Source organism: Eumetopias jubatus, unplaced genomic scaffold (assembly GCF_037043125.1).
Source record: "Eumetopias jubatus isolate StellerSeaLion01/CBP00866 unplaced genomic scaffold, mEumJub1_p1.0 scaffold_17, whole genome shotgun sequence".
Lineage (NCBI taxonomy): Eukaryota > Metazoa > Chordata > Mammalia > Carnivora > Otariidae > Eumetopias > Eumetopias jubatus.
In genome coordinates, this window is record NW_028274823.1 from 26,052,448 (window position 1) to 26,076,130 (window position 23,683).

Here is a 23,683-nt window from a genome sequence, read left to right on the forward strand (position 1 = left end):
TGAACGTCATTGATGGGCAGGTCTTGAACATCCACATCAGCATCAGCACCAATAATCTGGAGGTCAAACTGGGCCAAAGGCCAAGGAGTCAGGAGGCACACAGGCTCCCAGGCTCCCAAACGTGTTTGGACATTAGCACTGGGCACTAGAGATTTCTAGAGAATCGTTAGAAGGTATGGGACAGAAGAGTCACACAAATGGATTATCAGAAAGAATACATTTTCTGTCTCCACGTTTATTGGGAACCGCAAAGAAAACGAACAGAGATTGTCAGACCCACCAAAACAATTCCTGATGCAGAGTCACGACATGCTTGGGAATTCTGGATGGTGAAGGAGTGGACTGAGGCTCAGCAAGTTAGCCCATAGTCAAAGGCATCAGGGTTGTTCTGAAAATAAAGATTCAAGAAGCCCAAGAAAATGTTCTTATCTATGAGAAGAGCACACACTGTGGGGTCTTGCTTCATGGCCGCTGTCCAGAGCCGAAGTGCTGGTGTGTGGTTCAAACAGCTGCAGGACAGGAAAGAATCGTCAGCTCATCTGAAAGGGAGGCCATCGGGAAACGTGGTATGCATTGCTTTTTAGAGTTACAAGACACAAAAGGTTGGTTTATTTGGGCCGTAAAGTTATCTTAGTTACCTTATTATCAACTGATCGTGATCATATACAGGAGGAAAATCTTATTTTGGGAACAGTCGTGTGTGTTTTGAATTACAGAAGTTGTTGTTGCTTTTAACAACACCGTTAAACAACACCATTAAAATACCTGTGGACTGCCTGCTCTGGGGAAATAAAGTGTGTGTGCTTCACTGTTGACCCACAAAAAGACAACCCCCTGTCATTCTTAGATTTTTACTCTAGGGAGTTTGAAAAAAGTAAAGACAAGTAGTTCCCAAAAACACTTTTTAAAAATCAGCAAAACCATCATCAAACATTGAAATAATGGAGCTGACCGAGCCCCTTCAAAGATAGATCGAGAAATGGAGGTCTAGGATATACAAGTGACTTGCTCAAGATGGTACAACTGGTTAGTGGGAAATCTGGGAGGGGAGGGTTCCCAGGCCATGGTTCATTGCTCCATCCCCAGATGAGACAGGTTTTGGTCATGTTTATGTTGAGACATAGTTTAAAATATCTAAATATGTTCTATCTGACCTTCCTTCAGAGACAGCCAAAGTAGGAGATGCAGGAGAGCACTGCTCGGTGGGTTTGGGCCCACACATTGTGAGGGTATAGATGTAGTGCTGTCTCGGCAGGAGCCGGTTCCCCAGTGCCAGAATTGTCTGGCACCCACCTTGTGACTGGCTGGGAGGAGAGCAGGTGCCCACATAAGTTCAACATCTCTGAGCATCATGGGAACAAAGCCCGTGTTCTGCCTGGGAACACTACACGGTCTCCCTGAGTCCACCGGGGAATTTCTTCTACTTTAAACATCCTACATTTCCACGGTGAATGGCTGGCCATTCTGTTTGTTACCCAATCAACCCCATAGCCAAAGGTCTTACTCGGCGATTCCATATACATCCAGCCGCTCAAACCAGGGCCAAAAGAGGTAATCAATCATGGAAATACAGTCTCCACCAAAGAAGATGGTGTTCTGATAGCCAAGAATCTAAAAGTTTAAACAGAACAAAAGCAAGTTAATTTACTTACCTGCTGGCATATTTAGAGATGCTAAATACCAATATCAAATTGATTCCCAAAGAGGGAGAACCAAGGCTCTGATTCTCCTTCCAATTTGTTACACAATGTGTCTGCCCTTTTCCTGAGGTTTCTTCCATTTCCTTTAGGGCCAAACTCCCAGCCACACTCAGCCCCACCCCCTTTCAACACTGGAGCAACGGAGTGGCTCATCTGACTAGGGAATCTGGAGGAAAATCCAGGCAGGAGGAGCTCAGTCCATGGAGACAGGGGCCCTGCCCCACACCAGCCCATGACTGAGAGGGAGGGGACCTCATTAGCAACCCTGCTTGCTGCAGTTGTGATCCCCATTCTCCAGGACCCACTTTATCCATAATTAAGGGGATACCATGGTCTCCATATGTCTTCCTCTTTAGACTTATTTCTCCATTCAAAACTAATGCAGTAAAGAGCAAATGCTATTTAGTGGATTCCCTCAAATCTCAACACTGTCTTTATGTCATATTTTCTTTTTTTATTTGAGCTCTTTGAACTTGTCGACACTTTTTGGCCACTCAACACTATCAACTTTTTACATTAAAATAGAATTTCTCATTTCCAAATGGGACAGATTTATCCAGATAGATAGACTGTAAAGCAAACAGATAAACTCTCAACAGATAGCCAAAATACAGTAAAAAAAAAAAAAAAAAAAAGGTAGTTGAAAATTTTCAAAGCTAGGAGAGGTTATTGTTGAGCCAGGTCTTTTCCAAAGAGAAAAGTATAGTGCCAATTACCTAATTAAATCAAGCAAACAACTCTTTGACCCATATAACTCATAATCAACTACATACTTTCCTACAGCTATAGAGCCAGATTCCTATAACCTTTATCTGGATTTCTGTATTCCTCTCCCTATCAGTCTTGATTGTTCATACTCCAGCTTATGAACTCTCTGATGTAGTCTACAGTTGTAGTTAAGAACGTCAGCTCAGGAGCAGGCAAACCTGGTCCTATGCTAGGCTCCACTTCCTATTCAATATAGAATCCCAGGTAACTTACCTACCTACCTCTTCCTCCAAGCCTCACTTTCTCATCTGTACAATGGTGATAAGTTAGTGCCCACCTCAGAGGTTATGGTGAGGAGTGACGTAATCATGCATCAATAAACATAAGCTCTTACAATGAGAAAGCAAACAGACGTCCAAAGCTTACATCTACAGAGGGCAGATGCATCTCTGACAGAAAAGATCGATGGGATCCCCCACCTGCCACCCTTCTCAGAGGAGAAAGCAAATCTTGTTGCCCTAAAGTCCAAGTTTTCATTATCCCCCAATATGGCATGGGGGAGTTCCTGTGACTAGTGTCCTGGAAGTCTGAAAAATGTTAGGTAGCATCACTTTGTTCCAAGAAAACTAACAGGGTGGTACTAAACCACCCAAATCTGGCCAATGAAAACTGAAAACAGAGGCTATTTTAAGGCATAAGGAAAACAGATCTGACTTACATCAGAAAGGAACAAATTGTTCAGTTTTTATGGATTCCAGACAGCATCAAATCTTCTTTATGTTCACAAATGGACAATAATTACCCAAGCTTTTACCACTGGCTTCAAAACATATACCCCTAGCTTATTATTGGCTTTCAGGGCACAAATCAGAATGAAATCTAAATCGACCAACCCTGGAGCAAATAAAGCTCTTCTGTTTACAGAGCAGCAGTATTCCTGGGAAAGTTCTTGTCAAAACAAATCATATACGGACATTTATTGGAACCCATGATAGGTCCTTTGGTAAAGTGATATTTTGAAAATGGATAACTGCTTAGTAATTGATATTTATTTAGTGTATACTTTTAAAGCTTTTTATTTACTCAAAGTAGGAGTATGTCTTAAATATACATGTTATAGATACAATTAATTCTTATATAAACACTCAAAGTAATTCAAGCCCTATCAAAATACATGGTACAATAAAAAGTCAAGATGAGCCCCATAGACATGGAATAGATAAGGCATCACCTATCCTCTGCCAGCCCCTCCCAACCCCAAAATACATAGTCACAGTCCCTCGGACTTTCTTCTTTAAGATTTTATTTATTTATTTGAGAGAGAGAAAGCCAGAGACAGAGCACAAGCAGAGAGGGAGGGGCAGAAGGAGAGGGACAAGCGTGGAGCAGGGAGCCCGATGCGGGGCTGGATCCCAGGACCCCGGGACCATGACCTGAGCCGAAGGCAGACGCTTAACCCACAGAGCCACCCAGGCGCCCCTCTTGAAATCTTGAAGATGCTCAGTGGGAGCGCTCCCTTCCATGTGAACCTGATAACCTTCCGACCTGTGCAGTGGCCTTTCCCTTTAGAATCACAGAACATCAGTATGGGAGGGGTCACCAGAACTCCTCTAGTGGGACTCCCCTCCCATTTTACCATTTATTCACACCATACTCATTACACAAGGGATTAGAGATGCAGTGTAAAAAAAAAAAAATATGTGCCATAAAATATTAAACGTGGAAAATAATAAAACGCTAAGATCAGAGAAAACAAAAGTTAGAACAGAGGGTCAAACCAAGGAAGGAAAATGACATCAAGATATCAAGCCCAGGATCCTGCAGAGTTCCTTAAATAAAGCTTTGAATTTGACTTGGGTTTCCTGGCTGCCGAAAGGGAGAGGAAAACAGGCTGGTGAGATTGATTCTTGCCTCTCAGGTGGAAGCACAAAGAGACTCTCACTTTTCAGGAGAGGAAACAGTCCCAGGGAGTTAAAGGAGCTCTCTGGGTGGCGCAGAGCTAAGACAAAAACAGCATTCCCCTTATTCCCAGGCTAGAGCCAACCCTTGTGTCACTGAACTTCAAATATGTAAGTATAGGACTCTAATCACAGCAGCTTCGCCAAGTTGCTTGTGAATTCTTTGTTCTTTAAATTTAAGTATCAGCAAAAAGCTGGGAATTGGCAAACTCAGAAAGCCCTGCCCCTCTGGAGCCAACGCTGGCCCAGCTGTGAGCTTCCCTGTAAGAACTCCCTCCTCAGTCCTATTTTCTCTCTCAAACAGGGGCTTTGCCAGAGCACCTACCCCACTGGGAGATGAGACACAAATCATGGTAAAAAACAAACAAAACAAAACAAAAACAGACAAACAAAAAACCTTATCAAAATTCTTTCCTGGGATGCCTGGCTGGCTCAGTCTGCTGAGCACGGGACTCTGGATCTCAGGGTTGTGAGTTCAAGCCCCACGTTGTGGGTAGAGATTACTAAAACTAACATTTTTTTAAATTTTTTATTGTTATGTTAATCAGCATACATTACATCATTAGTTTTTGATGTAGTGTTTCATGATTCATTGTTTGTGCATAACACCCAGTGCTCCACGCAGAACGTGCCCTCTTTAATACCCATGCCCTCTTTAATACCCATCACCAGGCTGACCCATCCCCCCACCCCCTCCCCTCTAGAACCCTCAGTTTGTTTTTCAGAGTCCATCTCTCATGGTTCGTCTCCCCCTCCGACTTACTCCCCTTCATTCTTCCCCTCCTGCTATCTTCTTCTTTTTTTTTCTTAACATATATCGCGTTATTTGTTTCAGAGGTGCAGATCTGTGATTCAACAGTCTTGCACAATTCACAGCGCTCACCATAGCACATACCCTCCCCAATGTCTATCACCCAGCCACCCCATCCCTCCCACCCCTCACCACTCCAGCAACCCTGTTTGTAAAACTAACATTTTTTCAAAATTCTCTCCTTCCTGTTCTATTCCATTGATAACGTCTTCAGGCAACTTTACTAATAAATAGTTCTCCTGTGTTCTCAGTTTAAACTCAGTCGCTTGCTTACAGCCAACTAGCTCCTCTGACAGATTTTAGGATAAATAGTAAAATAAGACAGTAGGATTCCCACCCCCGAACATGAAAAAGCCCGGATGGAAGAGGCCCTTGTCTTCTTCGAGGGCCTCTCGGGCTCCCCCAGGTGGACCCAAGAGAGGTTCGCGCGAGAGAGCCCCGTGGAAGAAGCGCGTCGGGCTCCCCCTTGTGGCCCTCAGTGGTGAGGCGCCCTGGCCGTGGCTCCCCCAGGAGGTTCACCAAGGAAGGAGGTAAGAGAAATCTGTAGGGTTTTGGGGAGAGAAGCAAGATCATAAAGAGAAGCAAATCCCAGACTTCCTCACACGAGGCATTCTAAAAAGCTTCCATCTACAGTCTTGGGTAGTGAAGCTTGGGATCAGCTTCACTAACTGTGCTTAACCTTGAGAGGTCCCTGCCCTGCACCCTGCCATTGCCTCCAAGGACAGACAGCCCGGTGGCTTGCAGAGGTGCTGGCTGTCCTTGCTGGAGAACAAAGAAAGCCGTTTTTCTTCATGGAAACGGTTCCTAAGAAGCAGAATCCACCCCCCAACCCCCAAAGGACACAAAACCACCTGCCAATAAATGAGCAAGGAAGGCCCTTCTCCAGAAGCAGCTGAAAAGTACTCACTCCAGGGCAAAAATCCTGAGTCCATAAAAGTAAGAGAGGGTTCTCAAGATTTCAAATTTCAGGTTCCTGTTACACCGAAGTGCAGCTGAGGTTGAACTAACGAGAATGAACTGATTCCCTGCAAAATTAATCAACTGTATAGAAACAAACTTGGAGTACATATAAAAACCATTTCTCCTCTGGAACGAAGCCCCTCAGACGTAGGGTCTGGGATGAACACGCCCCTCCTGCTGCTCATCAGTTATGACCTAGAGTCCCCTATGAAGATTCAGAATGCAATTTGTCAACCTTTAGGGCTTAAAGGACCAAACTGAAAATTCTATGCTGGAATCCTTTTAATGGACTTACTTCTTTTGTCAACATATATGTGTATAGTAGTAGAGGGGGAAGCTAGTAGGCCAACGCTTGACAAGTCAAATACCTTTAAAGTGATGGATGATGGATGAAAATATAAATGGATGTTTTTAATTTCCCCTAAAGGGTAAGATGACTTCTTACTCGTAAAAGCTGTGGAAGAAATCACAACAGGAAAGACCTATATAGCACGATATTGTTAAATGTTGTATTTCTATTAAGTACAAAAAAGATAAGCCAGACTAAAAGTTAAAAACAAAACAAACAAAAAACAAGTGTTTTTGAAAAATAGGCAAATATCCTTTACATATAAGGACCTCATTAAGAGGAACTTTTACAAATCAACAAGGAAAATCAGAAAGCTCGTAATAGATGGGTAACAGACCATTTTCACAAAGAAAACACAAAGAGATGGCATACTTGGGGGGGAAATCTTCTACTTCACTAGCAATCAAAGAAATACAAATTAAGTCAACAGTGAAAACCTACTGCTTCTTTCCAAAGCAGGCAAATATCTTCTTTAATGAAATCTCCCCACAGTGAAAAGGGGACGTGCAAGAGAATTTTTATAACTGCTGGTGGGGGGCAAACAGCACAGGTCTTTGGGGAAGCAATTTAGCAGCACAAAGGTCAAGCCTCTAAATGTTCATACCCTTTGATCTGGTGATTCCATTGCTGGAAGTCTGACCCAAGGACATTCTCAAATAGAGAAAATGTTTTTTATGCAAAAAAAAAGCTGCCGTTTCTTGCAGCACCATTCACAATGGTAAATGACTAGAAACAATCTAAATGTTCCTGATGGGGGTGCTGGATAAAATAACTCCGGTTTATACACATGGCAAATTATGTAGACTGAAAGTGATTTTTTTTCTATTTTTAACGATTACACACATAACACAGAAATACATTCTCATTATTTAAAAAAATTCAAATGATAGAAAGCAGTTTAAATGGCAAAGACCTGCCCTTCCCCATCCCTGCTTTTATCTACTTTTCTTTCCTATCCCCGTACTAATCCCTTTCCCAGGAGCAGCCTCTATTAGGAGTGCGAGGTGTATCTCTCTAGGCATTCTTCTGGACATTTATTTACGTGTATATGTACACATATGTACATTTGTTTTCTTCTACAAAAATGGGATCATGCCATCTGCATTACTGTGTAAGTCACTTAAATATTTCTAGGCAATCTTTCCATGTCAGTACACAAGGATCTACCTCATCCATTTTAAACTGCTGTACAGAATTCCACAAGATGAACATAATTTATCTAATCATTCCCCATCTGATGTACGTTAAGGTTTATAATTTTTCACCCTCATAAATAATGCTTCTCTAATAAATGCTCTTAATACATATAAACAAGCATTTACAGAGTTTATAAAAATATGGGAAGATCTTTACATCATAATGGAAACCTAGTTCTATGTACAGTACAATTTTAACTACATAAAAGTATACACAGCAGAAAAGAACAGGAAACAAAAAGTCCAAAATGTCCAAATGTCCAAAACAAAAAGTCCACCCAGTAGTTGTTTCTGGGTAGTGGGATTATGGATTTTTTTTGTCTGAGTTTCTAACTTTTTCTGTATTTTCCAAATTCTCTCTAAAGAACAAGTCTTTCTTTACAATTGGAGAAGAGTAAAATTAATCTCTAGATAATAGGAATAATTATTATTCTATTATTTACATGGTGGTAGATGGTATAGCAGGAGGCTATTAACAGAAATAGAGCAAATATTAGTTTACCTAGAAAGCAGCTGTCAGAATTGGACAATGGATGAAGTTACCGAAGTAGCAATAGCACTAAAACCACCCAGTCAGCCACTGTCAATAGAGGATAATCAGTTCCCTGATGTGGAAGGATAGTGGTTACAACTAAAAATGGCATATTAGTAGATAGGCTAGATCAGCTAGCAAACCCTAGAGAACTGACAACATAGGTCCAACACAAAAACTTGTTCATAAATGCTCACAGCAGCATTACCTGTAGTAGCTAAAAAGTGGAAACAACCCAAATGTCCATCAACTGATGGATAAACAAAATGTGGTATATCCATGCAATGCAATACTTTTCAGCCACAAAAAGGAATAAAAGATGAACTTTGAAAACATTATGTTAAGTAAAAGAAGGTCATGAAAGGCTAACATTGTATGCTTCCATTTACATGAAATGTCTAGAACAGGTAAATTCATAAAGACGAAAAGTAAATTAGTGGTTGCCTATGGCTGGGAAGGTTTTGAAGAAATGGGAAGCCAATGCTAATGACTAAAGGATTTCTTTTTAAGATGATGAAATGTTCTAGAATTAACTAGTGGTGATGGTTGCACAACTATGTAAATATACTAAAAACCACTGAACTGTACACTTGAAAAGGGTGAATTTGTGGTATGTGAATTATGTCAATAAAGCTGTTATAAAAAATAGCTAGTAACAACGAATTTAGTTTGTAGACATGGTAAGTTAGTTGATAACAAGATAAATTTAGCTTATAAATCATTTGCCATACACAAAAGGCTATAGAAAATTATTTTCAGTGAACAATTAGCCAGATATAAACTTTCTTTCCTTCCTGTCCTAGTAACATCAAAAGAGAAACAACTAAGCAACATATAAATAATTTCATTATTGAAGTTAATAAAAATTAAAAAAGAGAAATAGCAAAACTTAACCAAGACACTATGGTCTAACTGGGCACAAATGTGTTCTTTCTGGAGTGGAGGACAGATTAAAAATTAAGGTTATGGGAGAAATTTTGAATCAAGAAAATATTTAACTAGAGATGCTCCTGGGTGTTGTAAATACAACTTATACAAATTTGCCCTCACGCAAACAGCGGCACACACAAGGCACATAATCAAATTGGGCGAGGTGGGAAACTTTGCGTGGAGATACCACAAGGTAGGTTGGGGAATGCCAAGAATTAAAAACATCAAGTGTCCTGTGGCCCCCAGAAGCTGAAGGCCTCAAGTTACTAGGCAGGTTGTCCCTTCCTCAGCGTTTCTCCAGAATTATCTATGTTACTGCCCTTCTCATTCCCTTTTATTGAGTTCTGCTGATGACTAGCAGGAGCTCAAGCAATAGCCAGAATACAGAATTCATTATGCACAGAAACACTGACTTAGAGCACAGTTCTGAAGCATCAGAGAAATCTGGCCGAATCCTGTCTTTCACTGCCCTTGTACTTGAGCTGACTATTTCCACAATGAAAACATTCAGAATGAGGGCACGGGCAAAAAGAAGGAGGAGAATGAGAAGGAACAGAAGCAGCATTGCTGAAAGGTCTGGCACATTCAAATCCACAAAGATAAAAACGAAGGTGGGCTCAAAGTGCTATTCTGATATGGTGAAATCAATCACAAACGTTATAAAAAGAATAAAGCTAAAAAGATGAGTACCACTGAGGTTGATTCAGTAAAGGCTCGAAAGTTGGTTTGAAAACAGAAAGCGTGGTTACAGAATGGCCTCCCCGTCATTTTATTTTTTTATTTTTTTTAAGATTTTATTTATTTGACAGAGAGAGACACAGAGAGAGAGGGAACACAAGCAGGGGGAGTAGAAGAGGGTGAAGCAGGCTTCCCGCCAAGCAGGGAGCCCGATGTGGGGCTCGATCCCAGGGCCCTGGGATCATGACCTGAGCCGAAGGCAGACGCTTAACGACTGAGCCACCCAGGCGCCCCCTCCCCGTCATTTTAAAACTCACGAAAATGTTCAGAACTGGAAAGCAAGCGGGGAGACTGCTGGTTTAATCATGAAAACAGCAGTCGTGCATCTCAAAGAATTGTGAACCTATTACAGAAAAATGGGTTACAGAACAAGCACAGTTAACCTTTAATTTGGATGAAACTACTTTTTAAGAAAAAATTTTAAAGTCAGGGGCATTTACTTCAAAAGAAGAAACTGTCAGGGTTTAAGGCTGTAAAAGGTAAACTGAGCCTTTTGCTTGAGAATAACATGGCAGAAGATTATGTATCAGTATCTCAACTTGCTTATCCCTCAGAAAGGCCACGTATATTTAATACACTTTCAGCTCACACAGAATCCTGATTATACAAAACCATGCAAAAGAGTTGCACGAGTCAGGGAACATTCTCTATCAAAATAATTCTGACAAGTTTCTATCTCACTAGAATCTCCTAGAGTTAATATACTGGTATTTAGATGATTGGATCAAATAATTCAAGCTAAATGGGCATGTTTCAGATTCTGATATTACTTACATTTTATTTATAATTCATGTTAATGATGGGACAAAACCACATTCAAATCTGCTAGAACAATGCTGAATACTCACTCACTCAGAGGTCCTTAAATACCATCAGTGAAAGCTACCTAAACCTGGGCTAGTTAACAGGTTATTTCTAGGACTCAGCTACTGAAGATAAAGTGGAAATGTGTTACTCAGTGATGTGCTGGAGCAGACCAATCACCAATCACATCTCTTCTCAATGCTGAGCTTAGAGACACAGCATTGATAGGTCAAAATCAGCCTTTGGTGGGAGTATTTACATCACTGAAATCAGAAAATGGTATAAACCAGAGCTTCTTTTTCTTCTTTCTGAGAGTCATTTCTTATAGATGATTATTCATCATCTATAAATACTGCAACTGTACAATTCTAATATTTGAGAGAGAAAAAGAGAGAGAGCATGAGCAGGGGGAAGGGCAGAGGGAGAAGCAGACTCCCTGCTGAGAAGCGAGCCTAATATGGGGTTCCATCCCAGCACCCTGGGATCATGACCCCAGCTGAAGGCAGACATTCAACCAACTGAGTCACCCGGTGCCCCCTGGGAAAGCCTTTGAATAAAGGGGCCTGGCCTTTGCCATTTTTTCCCTCTGTTCTCCTTTCTGCAACCTGGAGCTTAGATGTGATGGCTGCAGTTCCAGCAGCTGTTTTGTCATTTTGAGGATGAAAGACTTGTACTAAAGATGACAGAACAGATGGAAAGAAAGATCCCTATTCCCTAGTAACTATAAAAAAGCCATCAAAATAACCCTGAACTGCACTACCTCTGGCTCTTTTGTGTAAAAGAATAAAGCCTTATAAAATAAGTTTACAGTAGGTAGGTCCCTTTTACCAACAGTCAAATAAAATCTCTAATGAATACAAATCTTAGCTTCATTGGCAGAAAGTACAGAAGCCATGCAGAGCTACTTAAGGAATGCAGTACCTCAGGGAAAGGAAGAAATTCATCACATGCCTTTCTCCCTTACTTGCCAGATTTTCTTTTCTTTTCTTTTCTTTCTAGAAATGACATGATTTCATATATTGAAAAAAAAACCCAAAGAATATACAATAAATATTAGAGCAGGATACAAAATCAATATGTGAACATTAGTTGCATGTCCATATCCTATCAATGGAAAATCTGAAAAAAAAATTTAAGAAATCACTTCCATATACAATAACATCAAAAAATAAAATATCTAGGAATAGGTACAATAAAAATGCAAGTTTTTTACACTGAAACTACAAACAGTTTCAAAATTAATTAGAGAAGATAAAAGTAAATGGAATAAAAAAAAAACACAGTATGGTAGTGGCACAAAATCAGACACATAGATCAGCAGAACAGAATAGAGAACTCAGACATAAATATATTTATACCAGGAATATAAACTGCTATAGCCACAATGGAAAACATTATGGAGATCTGTCAAAAAATTAAAAATAGAACTACCATATGAACCTGCAACTCCACTTCTGGATATATTATCTGAAAGAAATGAAATCATTACCTCAAATGAGATATCTGCACACTCATGTTTATTGAATCATTATACACAAGATATGGAAACAACCTAAATGTCCTGTGATGGGTGAATGGATAAAGAAAATTTGGTATGTATGTTTTTTTCACTATTTTTTCCATTTAAATTAGTTTCAGAGGTAGAGTTGAGTGATTCATCAGTCTTATAAAACACCCAGTGCTCATTACATCTCGTGCCCTCCTTAATGTCCATCACCCAGTTGCCCCATCGCCCACAGCAACCCTCAGTCTGTTTCCTATGATTAAGAGTCTCTTGTGGTTTGTCTCCCTCTCTGATTTCATGTTGTTTTATTTTTCTGTCCTTTCGCCTATGATCCTATGTTTTGTTTCTTAAATTCCACGTATGAGTGAAATCAAATGATAACTGTCTTTCTCTGATTGGGTTATTTCACTTAGCATAATACCCTCTAGTTCTATCCACGTCGTTGCAAATGGCAAGATTTCATTTTTTTGATGGTTGAGTAATATTCCAGTGTGTGTGTGTGTGTGTGTGTGTCACATCTTCTTTATCCATTCATCTGTCGATGGACATCTGGACTCTTTCCCTAGTTTGGCTATTGTTTCCTTGCCACATTTTCAAGAATAATTTTATAGCAGGTGAGTGGAGGGCAAGCACCCACAAGTTAAAATTAGATGACTAGTAGCTGAACTTATCAAAGACCGGCAGAAAGAATAAGTCTGGGAAAGCAGAGGGTGTCAGAGTGACCAGGCTAGGGACCCTGCATTGCTTCTTCCACTGTATCTGACCAGGAGAGGGGCCCCTTTTTGTACCTCTTCAAGGTTGCAGAATTCCTGACGCAGGGCTAGCTTCAGATCAGCGCATTTTCTCCCACATCTCAATGCTACCAGGCACTCCTTGGTCAAATGTGGGACCTAATCAGAGAACACAGGTTCTTAGTGGAGAAGTCTGAGGAAACTCTGTGCTCCTGCTCTGCCTAAAAATGCAGCCAGAGCTTTATCACTCCAACTTAACAGGCTGACACCCACATCCAGGCTCCCCACCTCCTCAGAGGGTCATCCCTGTGGCTCCAGAAATCCACTGTCACAGCACCATGGTAAAAGAGGGTGCTTTAAAAGGGGTTCTCCAGTGCTCCTTACTTGCTCAGCTACTCCATGCTGTACAATCTTAGGCGGGGCACTTAACCTCTCTAAGCCTCAGTGCTGTCATCTGAAAAATGGATACAATAACAGTACCCACCCTAAAGGGCACTTGTGAGCATTAAATGAGTTAACCTGTATAAAGCCGGTAGGATAGCGCTTGGTACAGCATAAATGCTCAAGCTATGTCAGCCACTGAGGTCCCTGAGTTCCTTTTATCTCTTTTCAAAGAGAACTATCATCAGGGCACCTGGGTGGCTCATGTTGTTAAGCATCTGCCTTTGGCTCAGGTCATGATCCCAGGGTCCTGGGATCGAGCCCCACACATCAGGCTCCCGGCTCTGCGGGAAGCCTGCTTCTCCCTCTCCTCTCCCACTCCCTCTGCTTGTGTTCCCTCTCTCGCTGTGTCTCTCTGTGTCAGATAAATAAATAAAATATTTAAAAAAAACAAACAAAGAGGACTATAATAAAATTTCCCATCATTTTTTCTTGGATTATCAACAGGTACGCCCTTTTCTCTCTTCCTCACATTTCCTGAACAGTTGGCACTATTGCTCTGCATAAAGGGCAGTCCCCTTTCATGCATTACCTTTTTCACACCCCAACATTTTTTTACCTGAAACTTTAGAAATATTCCCTTTAACACACTACCAGTTTTCAGCTCTTTCAACATTCCTACCACCTGTCACACCATCAGAACCATGCCATAACCATACCTCTTGAGACTGCTTATTGAAATAGAAAAGAGCCTATCAATTAAGCCTTTAATCTTTAATATTAGAGGTGACAGCCCTACTATTATTCCATACTAGTTACCCTCCTAAGATGCAGGCAGTATTAAAACAAAACAATTAGATCAATGATTTAGCTTTAAAAATGAACTGACATTTGGGAAATGGACAGTATGTATGTGACTTTTTTAAAAAACTGGATATACCTTATAGAATAACTCCAGTAACATCTTTTGGCGAGCCCGCTCATAAGGGTCATATGGATACAGCTTTCTTCCAGGATAAGCATCATCCAGGTATTCACAAGCGATGACAGATTCGTAGATCAACTGACATTTACTGTTCTCCAGGACAGGAATTTGGCCAAAAGGGTGCTTTGTATAGTACCACTCAGGCTTGTTTCTCAGGTTAATGTTGATAACTTCATGTCTTAAAAAGCAAAGGGAAAAACAAGACAGAACAAGAATGAGGGGCTTACACAGGCAGACACTCACCCCGAAAGCAGAAGCAATCAATTTATAAAATTTAAGTTTGCAATAAGTTTTCCGAAGTTTAAGTTTTTCCAGAGAAAAATACATAGCAACATCACTGTCTCATTCACATAGTTAAGATGTGCTAAATGTTTTCTCTGCCTTGTCTCACGTGCTCCTTGCGATCCCTGGCTCCAGGAGTTTGAACTTCCTGCCCATTATCACTTCAAGGAAACAGCAGAGCCACGCTGAGAGCCAGGCAGTCTGACTCAGAGTGCACACACTCAACCACAGCATTACAGGGTTTCCTGCATTTTAGAGCTTGCAAATAGACATCTGACATTAACAGGTCACAACAGAATATGGTAAATGTCAGCAGTTATGAGCTCGAATTCTGGCATCAGAGTGCCTAGGGTCTGGACAGTCTAGCTTGTGATGTTAGCCAAATTCCTTAACCTCTCTGTGCTCAGTGTCCTTAATTGTAAAATGGGATAATAACTGTACCCATCTCTTGGCACTGTTGTGAGAATTGAATAAGTGAGTATGTCTAAAGTGCTTAGGTACATAAGCATCAATAACCTCTTATTCTTCCCATTATTAATTATTATTAGAGGCTCAAGCCTATAAAGTTACCAGAAGTGCTCACCTATGTTTAAAAGATTAAAGGAAACAAATGAGTATGTTCTTTGCTCAGTCAAGGAGATGGTCTTAAATCCTAAAGCAGTGGTTTTCAGCAGGGTGTGATCTTGCCCCATCTGCAGGGACACAAGTCAATGTCTGGAGACATTTTTTTGGTCATCATAGCTAATGGATAGAGGGCAGGGATGCTGCTAAATACCCAACAATGCACAGGACAGCACCCCACCCCAACCCAAACACACATATACACACAACCAAGAACTACCTGGCCCAAAATGTCAATAGTGCCAAAGCTGAGAAACCCTGCCCTAAAGAAAGCTACCAGTTTGTCACTAAGGGTAAAACATCGAGCTATTGTTATTTTAAAATAGGTAACCTTAGGGCCAAGGAGATTTGAGCAATAAGGAAGAATCTGGAAATACATTCCATATACACTCAACAAAGCAGAATTACATAATTTTGTTTAAAATGTCTCTATATTAGTATTTCTCTGACATGAATCTGAAACTCTGAAGTCATCCCTTAAAGGATGGGCTCTCCAAGAGTCAAAAGCCTCACTTTGGCTTTGAGGCCAGATGCAAGCCTGCGCCCTCTCCCCACCCCACCCCCACCCCATCCCCTCCCCCCCCCCCCCCCCCCGTCCCTATTCCAGCAAACTGGCTCTGCCTTCCATATCCAGACCTCCTCTGCAGGTGCTGGTTTCACAAAATTCCTTCTGGAAGAAAATGTACCTATTTCTCAAGGATGTCAGAACCTTCAAGACGCCTCTTCACCGAAGTTCTTTTCTATGTCATTGTTTGGAACTATCTGTTCATTCATTCATTCAAAGAATATGTTTAAACACCTACCTTGCACCAGGCTCTCTTCTAGCTCATGAATAAAAGAGACAAAAGCCCTACCCTCAAGAACTTACATTTAGCCTTGGGGGCGGGGGGAGCGGTGGAAGTGGGGCTGGTAGCGTGGAGGAAAGAGGGAGAAACAAAAATGTCGGAGGCGGGAAGCGCCGTGAAGAAAGTGAGTGCAAGGGCACTGAAGGGGCTGGGGGCGGGGGCCCGCAGGCTGGAGCAGTCCGAGAAGGCCTGGGGAGCCTCCGCAGTGCCCTGCCTTCGGCAGCGAGGCGGCACGGAGCCTTCTCACCGGAGGCACCGTTAGGTTTGCACTGAGTTGTCCTGAAAGTTTGACGCACGGACATGGCTGGGAAGAAAGCTCGGCGGTTCAGGACCGCCCGCTACAGAGCCCGCCCTTGGCTAACCCTTTACTGACTTTGCCTCAGAGGCAAGGGACACAAGGAGCCCCTCTGAAGTCTGAGCAGGGCGCCCCGGATTTTGAACACCCCGCGCGCCTGTACGTCTCTGGCCTCCGGCTTCTCACCTGATGCCTTTGGCCCGGAGGACAAGGCGCGTCCTGTGCGCGTAGGGGCAGAACCTCATGCTGTAGACGCGGATCAGGCCCTCTGGGACCGGCCCCGGGGGGAGGGTTCCTGTGGGGGGTGGGGAGGAGGCAGGGGCCCGTAAGCCCACCGGCAGAGGGGCTCACTCGCTTCCCCGGGGACCCCAGGAGAACCGCGCGCGCCCCGCCTCCCGCGTCTGAGAAGACTCATTTGTATGTGGCTTTTGTGCAGAGGATCCCTTCAAATCCCTCCTCGCCGCGCTGGCCTGGGGGCCAAGGCCGAGCAGCCCCCTCACCAGAGCCAACTTTCCCAGCCACGCGGCGCCCCCAGTCCGGGGACCGCTGTCGAGGGGGCTCACCTTTCCCCAAGGCCCTAGTCGCATCCTCCATGATCTCCGAGCGTCTGCGAAGCTTGGAGCGGTCGCCGCGGCCGCAGGCTCCGAGGACAGCCGCGCTCCAGCGCGCCCCTCCTGCCCCAAATTCAATTTTTGAGAGACTGAGCTCGGAGTGGGGGCGGGGGCCTGTAGGGTGGCGAAGGAGGCAGAGGGGAAGTGATCTGGGACGGGAGCCTGGATACCTTAACCAAGAGAGCACATCCCCCGACTTGGAAGCCTAAATGTTGGGAGTGGGCAAGAAACCCCTGAAAAGTACCCCTTGCCTTGAACACGTGGGTAGGGCATTCGGTGGGGTCTCTCCTCCACATCAAAAAATCCCTGAAGAATGGGCATTTGAACTCCAGCATGTCCTTCAAAGGAGTTTCATAAAACTTGACCAGGGTAATGATATGTTTTCTTTCCCACCCTAAGCCCTTCCTCCTGCATCTCCCTATAGGGACACAACCTCCCTATAATAAGATTTGTTTTATGTAAAGCCAAATTTCCTCAGGATATAGCAGATAAGGAAGAAAAACTTGTTAGTGTTGAGATCTTGCATAACCCTGAGAGTGAGTACCTCCTTAAACTTTGTGCCCTAGACCCCACACTTGCTTCACCTTAGTTCTGGCCCTATTTGTGAGATTTTGCCCTAGCTATGGAAAACAGGTGATTAATAGAAACATTATTTACCTAGAGGCAGAAACAAATTTGTGAACTCTTTCCACCCCCAGCATACATTTCAGAGAAAACTCTTTCTGATTGCTATGGAAAACATGGCCAACAGCCCAGCAATGTGGGGCCACTTGGATGGCTCTTCCATCTACCTTAGATAAAAGAGGTAGCTGGCCTTTGCTCAGACCCTCATAGGCTGAGATCCTGAAATTCAGCAGGTGGTAAAATAATTCCTTTAATTTTACACAACTTAGTTGAAATGGGAATTGTTTGTTGATGGACTGTATAAGACTGACAGGTAAAGAAGGAAAGAAAACTATGATATGTCCCACTTACACTAAACGATTTCCCTTGACTACCTTATTTGATTCCCATGACTACTCAGTCAGGCAGCTAGTATTATTCCTAATTTACACAACAGAAAACAGCCTCAGAAAAATGAAATTATTTGCCCAAAGTGACCAGCTAATGGGGTCAAAGAACTTTAAAAGTCTAAAGCCTGACTTACTGTCTTGACCTCTAAAGGTGGTAACAGTATGAAGAGGAAAGAACATAAGTCCTGGAAAAGACATAGCACATAATAGCTGCTCATATGTTAGCTGAACCTAAATAGCTTTGTTAAAATGACAGAACCTAATTATGTAACTTATGAATGGGTAACTGCTGGCCTTTGGAATTCCAATCTATTTAGAAATTCTTGGTCAATAGGTTAATATTTTTTTCTACTGAATAAGAATCTTTTAAAATCTTCAGAATAGTGACTCAGTTACATTTTTTGCGAAGTCAGAGTGACTGCGTGTGATTTTGAGTAGTTGTCACTTTATGAGAATTGGAGAATGGCAAAAATGTTTGCATAACTGTTCTCTGAAAATAAAAACGCATATATGTCAGCAAGACATCTGGTATTGGAAAAGGTAAATTGACTTGCTAAGCTAACAATTTTGTGCTTTGGGAGACAGATAAAGTAATAGGATGACTGCTGTTCTGGAGCTAATTTTGATCAAGAAGAACAAATTCGGTGGTAAAATGAAAGCAACAAACATAACCATGTCATGGGGGACTTTCTGGTAGACAAGCAGATGACTCCCAGGCAGACAAATGTATCCCCACATAAAGAAAGCAGATTTCAAAGAGCTGAGAGAAAATATATCCAGATTCTAAAGGGGAGGGCCATAAGAGGAATGTGAAATTGTTAAAATAAAAATAAATGATTATTTACACGTATTTGGTGCTTTATGTATATTCACTCATTTAATCCTTAAAATAGTCCTATTAGAATTCTATAATTTCATTTTAAAAGATGACTAAGCTGACGTTCCAAGGTCAAGTCACCTGTCAAAAACCTCACAACTAATAAGAGATAGAGGGAGGATTATGAAGCCTGGAAGTTCAACTGCTGGGGCAGGACTCCAACCAGAATCTTATTATTTATACCAAAGATGGGCAAACTTTTCTGTAAAAGTTGAGATAGTAAATACTTGAGGCTTTTCCAGCCATCTCATCTCAACTACTCACCTCTACATTTTAGAGTGAAAACAGCCATAGATAATATATAAATGAACGGGGGTAGCTGTGTTCCAATAAAACATTATTTATGGATGCTGAATTTCAATTTTATATATATTTTTAAAAGACTTTTTTTTAGAGTAGTTTTAGGTTCACCACAAAACTGAGACTATATGGAGATTTCCCATATACTCACTACCCCTACACAAACACAGCCTCCTCCACCATCAACATCCCCCATCAGAGAGAGACATTTTTACAATCGACAACCCTGCACTGATACATTATTGCTCAAAGTCCACAGTTTTCATGAGGGCTCACTCTTGGTGAATTTCATATAATTTTCCTGTGGCACAAATTATGGTTCTTCTCTTGATTTTTAAAAACCATTTAAAAATGTAAAAACCATTCTTCACTCTTGGGCTGTACAAAACCCAGCAGTGGACCGGATTTGGCCTACTAGCCTTAGTTTGCCCATCCCTGCTCTATATTGACAATGATAGAATTAGCAATGGACAAACTGGGAATTCCACTTGTAAAGTGGAAGGTTACTGGATCACCTTTTTACTATGCCAGAAGAGAATATATTTCCAACTTTCTTCTCCTCATTGCCACCTCTTAAGGGAAACCAACGCTAAGATTTGGTAGCTACTATTTATTAAAAGTATATCTGTGTAGGGGCGCCTGGGTGGCTCAGTCATTAAGCGTCTGCCTTCAGCTCAGGTCATGATCCCAGGGTCCTTGGATGGAGCCCCGCATCAGGCTCCCTGCTCCGTGGGAAGCCTACTTCTCCCTCTCCCACTCCCCCTGCTTGTGTTCCTGCTCTCGCTGTCTCTGTCTCCGTCAAATAAATAAATAAAATCTTTAAAAAAAAAAAAGTATAAGCATCTGCCTTCAGCTCAGGTCATGATCCCTGGATCCTGGGATCGAGTCCCGCATCAGGCTCCCTGCTCAGCGGGGAGCCTGCTTCTCCCTCTGCTTCTCTCTCTCTCTGTCTCTCATGAATAAATAAATAAAATCTTTTTTAAAAAAAGTATATCTGTGTAGGGGAAGTCACGTTCTAAAATGGGAGTGTATTTGGTGTAGTTACAAAAGAATAGACAGAACAATGGAAACATTTCTTCCTCTGAAGGGAAGCAATATAGTGCCAAGATTCTCACTTGGCACTATATTTAAACCCTGGCTTTGGCACTTAGGCAAGCTCTCTAACCTCCTGGACCTTCATCTTCCTCATCTCTAAAAAGAGAACACGAAAAGTACCTACTTGATAGGTTTTGAATATTGAATGAAATTGTGCACATCATCAGTATAGTAAGAGCTCAGTGTACTTGGAAAATTAATGACTAATACTAGTGAATAAGAACACATTTAACAGCATAGCACACTCCAATTTTGTATCTATAAAGATGAAATGCACTGCAATTCTGCTTTGCCAAGCACACTAGAATTGAAATTCAACTCAGAATACTTATTTCACCAGTTACCAATTTAATACCAGTTGAATGGGTTGAATGCTGCAGGCTACATTTCAGTAATGTGGTTTTGAATCTTACCACTGAATGCTATGGTTTCCCTAGAAAGATTTTAATTACAACATTTAAACTTATCCCTACGTCCTTTTTAAGAACCAATGTGTACCTTTTTGAAATCCTATAAGCAAACGCTCTTCTTATGTTATTATATCATGTTTATACCTCTATTATACTGATTCACTCAAGCGAAAAGAAAAAAAAAAAACAACACAATAGTAATAGCACCATACAAAACCTGCTCTAAATCCTTTCTAGCTACCTGAAATATAATCAGATCTGTATTGAAAATGTGGGAAACTTCAGTCATGGGTGATAATGACTCAAGCCTTCTAGGAAAAGAATGCCACTGCAGAAATAATTTCTTTACTCTAATTACACAAGTCTCTACTTTGAGAAAAGAAGAGAAAGTGGAGTTTGCATTTTGCAGTTTTTAAATTTTTTTTTTTTTTTTTGCCACACCAATCTCTGGCAGTAACAGAAACCAGAGGACATTCCTCTTCATATTTTAAAAGCCTAATTTACATGAAAAATTATGTTACTGGGTATTCAAAAATTGTTCACCAAGTTCAAAGAGTGGGATAAGTAAGGGAAAAGGCTCTATTTTCACATAGGCCCAAACTCAGGGCTGTTTCCAGGAAGTTAGGATCATAGGGAATCTTGTGTTCTAATGCCTTTGGGACTTTTTTATTTCATTTTTATTGAGATATAATTGACATACGGCTCTGTATGAGTTTAAGATACACAGCATAATGACTTGATTTGCCTAAATTGTATAATGATCACCACAATAAGTTTAGTTAACATCCATCTCCTCATACAGGTATTTAAAAAAATTCTCCCCATGAGATCTTTTAAGATCTACTTTCTTACTTAGCAACCTTCAAATATACCATACAGCAGTGTTAAATATAGTCATCTCATTGTACATTACATCCCCAGGACTTATCTTATAACTGAAAGTGTGCACCTTTGACCACCTTTATCCAATTCCCCCCTGCCCCCCATCTGCGATATATCGAATAAGATTACTAAAGTTATCAGAAGTGGGCCTTCATCTTCCCGTTAGGGAAAACTTAGTCAAAGGAGACTTGTTTTTAAGTACTGGATTCTGCTTTCCTATTCCTATTTCTCTTTACAGCTTGCGGGATCAAAGAAAAAAAATTACAACATTTTAATATGATAACATTTGAATGAGTAAAGGCGGATTTTCAAGATCCTGAAATCAGCCAAAGTCAAACGTTTGTAAAATCAAACAAAACACACTAAGTTTGGAAAAGGAACATCAGCACTTCCTGTTAAATCCCAGACATAATAGTGGTGTGTCATAAAGGTGGATACTATCCTCTCCTGGCTCAACCTCTAAATGCTAGTGAATAAAGACAGACCCTGGAGGAAGCATATGTAAACTCCTACCTCTGAATGACTGTAGGAGTTCAGGCTAGCTTGGTGACCTTGGGAAATACACCATTTTCTATGCCCTGGTGTTCCCATCCATAATTTAGAGCGAGAGTACCAATACATTCTGTGATTTGGGGAGGATTACTTCAGATACTGATTGAGAGGCATTCCCTATCTAGTAAGCATGTAACATTAGCCATTATTTTTATTAGTATTTGAATGTAGCAGGAAAGTCCCATATGTACTCACAAAGTGAGGACTTTCCCGTGGACCAAATTCCCGTGCCTGCCAGTACCCTATAATGTAGCTAACCTAGTGGCGCCCAATGCAGGGCTGAGAATTCCTGATCCGAGGTCTTTACATGTCTCCAGCCAAATCAGAAAAATAAGAACAATTTAGAGGTTCTTTTTTTTGTTTGGGGTTTTTTTTTTCCCTAAGCTAAAGGGATTCGCTTTAAAATTACAGACCTCGCACTTTTCTTGATGTTAAAGTCTTTGATGAAACTGATGAAGATAAGTCGTTGGATTTTTCTTCTAAAAATGTTAGGCAAACCCGAAATTCCTGAAAAATCCCCAAATCCAGAACTGACCTCAAACCCCTTCTCCCTTTCAATGCCTCGCAGACCGGACAAACCCACCCGGTGGAGGTGATAAAGAGAGACGCCCCGAGGGACCTCCCCGCGTCCAGCTGACGGAACCTGATGCGCAGCGGAGGCGACAGCAGAGGACAGTGGCAGCAGAGGGAGGTGGGGCCCAGGCGGATCCCGCCCCTTAGAACGCGATCCTACCCGCCAACTGGCCACGGCGCTTGGAGCTCCAGCCAATCCTTAAAGCCTTTGGAAGCTCCACGGCCAAGCGGTACTAAGTTGAGCCAATGGGCGGTCGCGTTACAGGCTGCTGGACACCGAAGTCGCGAGTCGTCCCCGTGTCTGTGGCTGGCAAAAGTGGAAGCCGGGTAGTGGCTGGTCGTGGTACCTCTGTGCCCGGGTCTACATCCGACTGAAATCCACCCGCAGCCGACCCGAGCCTAGAGGGTGGGCCAGGCGGACGGCGGCAGGGGTGGGTCCGCCCGGAGCCTGGGCGTTGGTGGGGGTAGCCTGCCGGAAGCCTTTTGTGAAGTCAACGGGTTCTTACTGCCTCTCAGGGTGCGGTCCCCAGATCGCCTGCATCACCATGTGACGGGAGGAAGCTCATTTCTTTCTGCCATCATCTTAAGGACTCACAATCTCAGGATCTTGGTGAAGTCATCTGTAGAATGAAATGATGTTCTCCGACCTACCTTCTTCTCATGGAGGTGAGGTGATGATAAAAATTAGAAGCCCAGTGGGCTATGGAAGCTATGGAAGATGGCATATTTCTGAATTACTCATCCAGACGTACACTGAATTGATGGATGTGGCCTTCACAGTATTTAATTACTTCTATGGGATGCCTACTGGGTACCCATAGAGTAGGTAGGAGTTGGAGTAGGAGTTGGTTGGAAAAATTTGAAAGGGATTGAGATTGGAGACTGGGAGACCAAATAGGAGGACACCTAGTCACCTGACTTTGAAGCGATGTGAGTCTGGTCTTCAGTGGTGACAATGGGAATAAGAAAGGTAGTGAAGTTGATGGAAAGAATGAGGAACTGAAAACTTGAGAGGGCAGCTCTTGAAACAACAGGGTATC

The 23,683-nt window shown here is 42.0% G+C and overlaps 1 protein-coding gene across 2 annotated transcripts; it reads right to left on the reverse strand.

Annotated features, from left to right (window-relative positions):
* Window positions 1-215: 215 nt before the first annotated feature.
* GSTO2 (glutathione S-transferase omega 2) lies at window positions 216-22,876 on the reverse strand. 2 transcript variants are annotated; one of them, XM_028098588.1, is made up of 7 exons: window positions 22,804-22,876; window positions 16,894-17,055; window positions 16,517-16,625; window positions 14,243-14,465; window positions 12,979-13,080; window positions 1,505-1,611; window positions 216-509 (listed from the first exon to the last, which is right to left on the reverse strand). In XM_028098588.1, exons 2-7 carry the CDS (start codon window positions 16,922-16,924, stop codon window positions 350-352), a joined length of 732 nt encoding a protein of 243 aa, XP_027954389.1. In that variant the 5' UTR covers window positions 16,925-17,055; window positions 22,804-22,876; the 3' UTR covers window positions 216-349. The 2 variants fall into 2 exon arrangements, with proteins under 2 accessions (XP_027954389.1, XP_027954390.1); XM_028098589.1 differs by having other exon boundaries at window positions 16,894-17,004; window positions 22,804-22,867.
* Between the last annotated feature and the right edge of the window lie 807 nt (window positions 22,877-23,683).

Bases quoted from the DNA above. Each gene is read 5' to 3' on its own strand.
- GSTO2 (XM_028098588.1), bottom strand. From the start codon at position 16,924: ATGGAGGATGCGACTAGGGCCTTGGGGAAAG. The intron at 13,081-14,242 runs GTATATCCAGTT...TTCTCTGATTAG, and splicing joins TACTGGAGTTATTCTATAAG to GTCCCACATTTGACCAAGGA. The intron at 1,612-12,978 runs GTACAAAAAGGG...TTAAACTTTTAG, and splicing joins AATTCTGCAACCTTGAAGAG to ATTCTTGGCTATCAGAACAC.